This window comes from Chionomys nivalis, chromosome 3, assembly GCF_950005125.1.
Source record: "Chionomys nivalis chromosome 3, mChiNiv1.1, whole genome shotgun sequence".
NCBI lineage: Eukaryota > Metazoa > Chordata > Mammalia > Rodentia > Cricetidae > Chionomys > Chionomys nivalis.
In genome coordinates this window covers 57,366,864-57,375,053 of record NC_080088.1, presented here as the reverse complement: position 1 = coordinate 57,375,053, position 8,190 = coordinate 57,366,864, and the positions used below count along the sequence as shown (strand labels likewise).

General features: G+C 39.1%; 1 protein-coding gene across 5 annotated transcripts in view; it reads right to left on the bottom strand.

Moving 5' to 3' along the window:
* Window positions 1-4,983: 4,983 nt before the first annotated feature.
* Senp7 (SUMO specific peptidase 7) overlaps window positions 4,984-8,190 on the bottom strand; it is a 127,781-nt gene continuing 124,574 nt past the window's right edge. For all 5 annotated transcript variants that reach the window (XM_057764391.1, XM_057764390.1, XM_057764392.1 and 2 more), the window contains one exon: window positions 4,984-6,738. In XM_057764391.1, the coding sequence (XP_057620374.1) occupies window positions 6,601-6,738 (138 nt within the window). In that variant the 3' untranslated portion in view covers window positions 4,984-6,600. The remainder of the gene's footprint in view (window positions 6,739-8,190) is intronic.

The following is an 8,190-nucleotide window of genomic DNA, read 5'->3' as shown; positions in this document are numbered from 1 at the left end:
AAGCAACAACGTTAACCAAAAAAAAAAAATCCCTATGGGTATTTGGGATTACTATTTTTAAAAAAATTATTTTAGTTTTACATATTCTGGTGAAACTTTTGAAAAAATTTACTATCTAAAGCACGTGTCCCTTAGAATCCTTAACGGTGTCACTGTCAATGTTCTCATGGCATGGGGAGAGCTTATCAATTATGTGACAGCCTCAATAAATATTTCCAGCCCTTCTAAGAAGCTGGATTGCACAGTGATACCTGTAAAATATTAGTAGGGCTAAGAAATGTGAAAACTTGAATCAAAGGGGAAAAGTTAAAAATTTGTGTCTTAAATATCTGTTGATGATTGCGAACACAGGAACACATTTCAATTAACAAACACTGGTGGCAATTACTGGTTTTGTTATCCTACTCCAAAGAATGAAAAGCTCCTGAGAACCAAGGCAGTCTGGAAAACACTGCTGTACTTAAACTGAGAAAAACCTCCTCAAATGCAGAACGTTTCCAGCATTTGATGGCCTTGTAGTCCATGTGTACGTGGGATAATCATAATCAAACTTTTATACAAATTTCTAGGAACAGAAGGATGAATTATTCTGTATAATTATTCTTTGAGAGTAAATGTTACAAAGGGTGTTTTAGAAACAGGAGTAGCAATGTAAGTGTTACTTGGAAATGAGTAATCACCAGAATACTAGCATGAATAGGGACAGCCCCCGAGATCCCACCCTTGGTGAAAGAGCTACCAGCAGCTGGTGACTGGCTGCTGGGGGAAATGTCACTCTCCTTTGGGGTATGGCCACTAAGTAGACTGTCAATGCCCCCATAGAAGGCCCCCATATCCATGCTGACATGGGAAACACTAATTTAGACCAGGGAGCTATCAATCAACAACAACAACATAAAAAGAGGTCATGAAGCGAGATGAGACGGAGGGTACTGGGGTGTTAGAGAGAGATGAAGTATTTGCTTTCAAAAGAGGAAAGAGTTCATTTGTGTGTGTGTGTGTGTGTGTGTGTGTGTGTTGGTGCAGGAAGTCCTTCTGTATATGTGTTGCTTTTATTGGTTAATGAATAAAGAAGCTGCTTTCAGCCAATGGCTAAATAGAGTACAGCCAGGCTGAAAGAGATATATAGAGAGAGTAGGCAAAGTTAGGGAGAAGCCATGGAGCCGCCAGGTGGAACCTTAGCATGAGGTTTGTGGCCTACCAGCAAGGTTCCAGCTGTTGGCTCACCTCTTTCTCCTCTGGCAGCTCCGTGGCTTCTGACTCTGCCTACTTTCAGTTTAGTTTTCCCACCTAGCTCTATTCTGCCCTATCACAAGCCAAAGCAGCTTATTTATTCATTAACCAATAAAAGCAACACATATACAGAAGGACCTCCCACACCAATGTGTGTCTAGCAAAATGTTGGATAACAGACTTAGATTAGGCATCAGTTGCGTGGGACTAGAAGTGCTGCAGTTACAAATTATGTCGAAAATCGAGTTAAAATGAACACATGAGAATGATTAACCTATTCAGAAGCAAAACCAAGTCAGGCATTCAGCTTTGACTTGGGCTTCAAAGTGGCATTCACATCACAAAACAATGGTCCATTACCTGGTTCCACATATACCTTGTTGAAAAATACGGCACACTGTTGTTACCATGGTAACTTTAAGTAAAGTACATCTTCATCTGAGGTCTTCTTGACCCTTTGATTTCTCCAGTCCCCCGAAAAGAATACAATTTTACAGATGAGATCATTTGAATAAACATAGACCACGGGGACAGGAGGCAACATGTGACATGTGGTGACACGTGATAACACATGATGACATGTGATGGGCAGCATTTACAAAATCCCACAGAAATATGCCAGTTAATGGAGCAGAAGTACAGCATGAGTGAGTAGTTCCGTAGTGCGAAGGAGGAAGGAGAATGGAGGATAGACAAGCAGGCTGGAACAGGATGACACACTGAGGCGTTTCCCTTCCTGACCTTCCTTCCCCACCTCCAAAAAAATAAATAAATAAAAGGTGATTTCTAAGACGTTTAAAACTTTCTCGGGCACTATCTGATTGAAGAGGACTTACAAAATCAAACAAAAAACTCGTCCCTCCACCCCAATCTCAAGAGTTTTAAATTAAAATCTGTTATCTTCTCTACACATAATCTCTGGCCATTAGCATGCATTTCACTGTCTGTTGCCTCTCACTAATATCCTATGCTAACAAAGCTTCATCCGCTCTCAAAGAAACTCTATTTTTACCAAATTATTAGACTTATCTGTCCAGAAACGAATGTTTGTTTTCAAGAATGGAAAAGCTCGTTTCTTAATTTATGATTAGCGTATGCATCTATGTGTGCACATGTACGTAACATGTTTGTGGGTGAGCAGGGCACAGCTACATGTGGAGGCTGGAGAACAACATAGTCAGCTGATGGAGGAAGGTCATTGGTTAATTAAAAAAGAAATTGCTTGGCCCTCATAGGTTAGAACATAGGTGGGTGGAGTAAACAGAACAGAATGCTGGGAGGAAGAGGAAGTGAGCTCAGATGCCATTTCCTCGCCTCTCAGAGGCAGACGCAATGAAGCAAGCTGCCAGGTCAGACATGATGAATCTTTCCCGGTAAGACTGGTGCTACACAGATTATTAGAGATGGGTTGATCAGGATATGAGAATTAGCCAGTAAGGGCTAGAGCTAATGGGTCAAGCAGTGTTTAAAAGAATACAGTTTGTGTGTTGTTATTTTGGGGCATAAGCTAGCCAGGCAGCTGGGAGCCGAGCTGTGGGAAGAGGCCCACAGCTCCTACTACAGTCAGCCATCTCTTCCCACCTTCTCATGGGTTCCAGGAACCAAACTCTGATGGGGAACTTCAGCCAATCACATTCTGTTTAGGGTGTGTCCCCCTGGGGCCACAGAAAAACAGGTAAAACATCCAGGTACGCTGCCTCTTCCCTTTTTGCTCCCTGCGCTCCTGGATCACTGGAACCCTGGTTTTGTAAGTTTCCTTTCTTCCATTTATTAAAGCCAAATCTTTTATATTAAGCTAGTCTGGTTAATTCTAACTACTAATCGACCATGCCCCTTCAAAACTCAGGTCACTATGTGTCCTGGTTAGTTTTTATGGTCAAGTTCATACAAACTAGTCACTTGGAAAGAGGGGGTCTCATTTGAGGAACTGCCCAGATCAGACTGACCTGAGACCCTTGGGGAATTATCTAGACTGCTGACTGATGCGGGAGGGCTAGACCCACTGTTGTGTGAAGTACCACCTCTGGGAGGTGGGCCTAGGCAGTAATAAGAAGCTAAAGAAATAAAAAAAACTAAATGAAAAAGAGGCCTATGCCCCAGTGGATGGCCCCCACATCCATGCTCCAACAGGAAGCAGTAATTAGACCAGGGAATTCTTAATAAATAACAAAAAGAACATGAAGTTCGGTAACAAAGGGGACGGCACTGTGAGCATTTGCTGTGGAATATTATTTAACTATGCAAAGATGTGTTACATTTGCTTATGTTGAGGACTATTACTGTAATTGTGTAAAAGTGTGTTACATCTGTTTATGCTGTAATTGCTTAAATGTGGAAAGATACGTTGTACTTGTTTCACCTTGCCTGCCTGAGGCACCTGATTGTTCTAATAAAAAGCCCAATAGCTGAGTAGGGGAGGGATAGGCAGGGCTGGTGGGCGAAGAATAAGTCGGAGGAGAAATTTAGGCTGGAGAGAGAAGGGAGAAAGAGAGGGATAGTCCTAGGGACAGGGCTGGGACCAGAAGCCAGGCAGTTGTCAGGCAGCCATGGAGACAGCAGGAAAGTCAGATATACAAAACAGAAGGAAAGGAAGGTAAAAAGCCCGAGGCAAACACAGATGAAAAGAAACAGGATAATTTAAGTTGAAAGAGCTAGTGAAACAAGCGTAAGGCCAAACATTCGTAAGGAACTAATTCATAACTAAGTCTTCATGTCAGGATTTGGGAGCTGGTTGAGGCCCCAAAGAAAGCTTGCTACAGGCATTAGAAGAAAGTAACAGTAAATGGATATAAAACCAAAATGTATAAAACTTTCAGTTAATAAATACCAAGTATTATAAAAAGTATTTGCTTTCAAAAAGGAAAAAGTTCATCTTTTGTGTGTCTAGCAAAATGCTGGCAGAGGAATTGAACCAGCAATGTTCATCCATGGTTTCTGCTTCAAGTTCCTGCCCTGATTTCTTTCCCTCAGGGGCTGTGACCTGTAAGTAAACGATGCTGTAAACCCTTTCCTCCACAAGCTGGTTTGGTATCGTGTTTACCACAGCAACAGAAAGCAAACTAGCACACTAGGCTTACACAGCAAATGCCTTTACCCACTGAGCCCCATGACCCCAGCATGCATTTTCTCATGTGTACTGCTGGCTATTAGGTGATGGGACTAGGTATCATGGGACATACCCGGGAGCAGAAGAGTTGCATGTGTTGGAACTTAGAATATTTGCAAATGCATGGCTATATCTTGAGGGAAGGGGTCAAATCTATGCATGATATTCATGTATGTTTCATATCTACTCTTCATACATATCCTGAGCTAATTGTAAGCGATATTTTAGTGTTTTGACTGCCACCCATCACAGGTAAGAATGGAATTTTCTACTTGTCATATCATGCTGGTGCTCAGAACACTTCAGACTTGGGAGTGTTCTGGATTGAGGCAACACTTATCTAATTAAGTTGCTCAACTTGAAGTATTATTTTCCTTTAAACAAAAAGACTTTCAAATTAACTGTACACCTGCTAAAATGAAAAAAATAATTTAAACATCCAATTACATGGTATATGCAGTACACAATAGTTAAAAATACAATTCTAGCATAATAAACATAAATATTTGTTTCTTATATACTCCCCATATCCATCCTGAGGTAATTTTATACAGTACTTTTTTAGAGTTTTGACTGTTATCCACCACCACAAGAAGTGATTTAACTTTTACTTATCAAAGAAAAGATTACACCTCAATTTAATGAATTGAAAACATATTTAATATAAAATGTTGACATCCTCAAACCATTATTTCTACATGAATTTAGGAAAACAAATTTTAAACAGTCTCCAAAACATGATGAAGGACAGTGGTATCTTTGAAAAACACACAAACAGAAAAGGTCAGAAATTACAAGATCTCTTATACACTTGCTTTCCAAAATTAGATGTACAAAACAATTAACAGCCACTTTAAAAAAAAAAAGTTTCCTCGCCAACATACATAAGTTGGGAATGAAATATGCAGTTAATAAGCACTTTCATGTAAAATCTCCAAAAGCCATGTATCCTGAACAGTGCAAAGACAAGACCAATTGAATCTGAGGACACTAAGGCTAACTGGCAACCCAAGTCACTTGATTTTGAAATAAAACCTTCAGACTTCTTAGTTTTATCTTAAATTGACTTTGTTTCAAATGCTTTACAACAGTTATAACTGTAAATCCAAGAGATGTTTAAAATAATATTCTAAAACCCATTATCTGAGAAAACAATATGATCGTATCTCCCTAAAAATATTTCTGATAGCATAAGATTCTAAAGTGCTTACTAGATAATACCACCATCATCACATAAATTCAGTAGAACTGTTACCTGAATATTTAATAAAATATTGGGTGCTGTATGAGTGAGATCCCTGAGGGATCATAATCTTTAGAAACTATAACTTAAAAATATAAAAGAAATGAGAAATCTGGCTTTGCAGATGAATCGTGGGTAACCAAACTATAAAATTACATATTTGGTTCTAAATAATAAATAGAAGTTTAAAAGTATTTTCTCTGTTAAAATTATGAGGACACCAATTTTATCTTTTATAGAAACTGTATACACACATTCTAGGGTAATGTAGGAATGAATATTTATATAGCTATACCTCAAATTAACAAACCTTAGCTACATAATTTTTGAAAACTTATTTGGTACTTAAAGTGTGTTCCACATTTTATCTGAACATATGAACTCACTTCTCAGACCTCTACATGTGACATGTGAAGAAGTGGGGGAGGGGACAGTCAGAGCGGAGAAACTGCATTTAGCAATTGAGAATAATAAGCTGCACTTTGAAAGGGTAAATTTGTATCTAATGGTTTTCCTTTTTTTCATACTATACAGAAGGGATGCCGTGAATGGCATTTTCTGAAGCCTTGATACTAAGTTCTTTTTAAAAAAAATACACAGTATTCATACTGCATGCTTGAGCTGCAAAGAACAGAGTTACAATATGATGTGACTTGCCAACAAATCTGACAAGTACTGGGGCTGGCACCAGGGAGAACCCACCTCCCATCAACACCCAGTCATGTGGAAGTACAGATCACATAGGTTTATTACTTACGAAAACATTCCCACATTACATACGCTATTGCATAATCCAAGCATATTTAATCATAAAAATATATTTATGAAATTTTAATTTCTATAAGTGCTTCTATGACACCTTCAGCTGTGAGAGCCCAACGACTCAAACAAGATACCATATACATTTCAACAATTTATGAACTACTGCAAGTTACTTTCTTCTCTCTAAGCTGACACAATGCCGGTAAGCTGCTTGCCAGTAAATTTAGAGAGCATGAGCCATGTCTGCACAGATTAACTAACTACTGCTGCCCTTCTGTTGCTGCAAATGAAGTTTCAAAATGAGCTCTCGAATATCTTCCCGCTTGGTCTTTATGACATGGCGAGGAAACCATTTCTCCAAGTGAATTGGGAGTTCAAAGTTAACAATGGGATCCTAAAAAGAGAAAAGAAAGAATGATATTAGTGTGACATCATGATTTCAATTTTTTAAAATCTCACTTTTGTAGGAAATGAAAGTATCACACCTTTCGAAAATCAGCAGATTGCTGCACACCATACCACAGCACTCACATAAAGCACAGCTGGGTAACCATGGCCACAATCAATTTTAGACCATTTTCATAAATTGCTAACTTCTGAGCATTAAAATGAAATAGTCTACTCTGTACACTGGATGTCTGAGTGGTGGCACAACCGGTAAAGAATGATTCAGCAGAACTCAGAAACCAGACACATGCTAATATTGTTGAACTATTATGGAGAAAGCCCTGGTAATAAAGATTTCCAGAGATATAAACATGAAAAATCCCACTAAAAGTCATCTTTTAGGGTAAGAAACAGCTTCTGAACTACTACATTTCCATGGTGTTAATTTAATGGCAAAGTTAAGTTACAACTAAGAAGTCATTTCTCCTGTGTTAACTGTTTTAGTTGCTAAGGAAGGCTCCCCTAGCTGGTATTCATCAATCTGAAGACTCATGTAAAAGGACTCACATCTTGGAGAAGACTGTGTAAGAGGATGGACTGGCTGGAATCTCGGAGACCTATATGGGCCAATGCCTATAGTGGTATATTATTTGTGCTTTAATACATAAAGCTTGCCTGAAGATCAGAGGGCAAAGCAGTCGCACTCGTCAGCCATACAGGCCAGGGAGTGGTGGCACACACCTTTAATCCCAGGACTCAGGAGACAGCGGATTTGAACTCTATGAGTTCAAGGCCACCCTGGGCTACACAGATTAAATCTGTCTAAAAGAGAAACAGATCTCATACGAAGATGATCCCAGCACTTGGGATCCTTGCCTTTAATCCCAGCAGTAGGGAGGTAGAGACAGGAGCGATATGGCTGGGCAGAGAGAGCATTATAAAGGGGAAGACAGGCATGCAGTGTGGTGTGGAGTCTGAGGATTCGTGGAGACAGGATCTCATCCCTTCGGTCTGAAGATTTGGTAGAGGTAAAAAGTCTCTCTAGTAGTTGACTGCTTTGCTTTTCTGGTTTTCAGCTTGAACCATATCTGTCTCTGTGTTTTTGTTATTTGTGATACAAATGCCTACATGGTGATTTATTACCTGATATTTTTACTAGAATTTGTACCGTTTTCTTTAGGGAAACCTACTGGTTCCTCAAGACTCGTTTTTAACCTGTTTGATGCTACATCAGTACACAAAACATAGGTTTAGCATTTTTAGCTTCTCCCAGGAATTTTACATGGTAATTCTATATTTAACCTATATTCTATTATTGATCAAAGCTACCTAAAATTGGAATTATGAAACTAAGTAAGAAAATGTCACTAATGACGCCCACTAGATATTCTAAACCTTAAATAAAATCTACTTGGAAACAATGCTAGAGAACCAGAACTGTCAGCATATAATGAAGTTC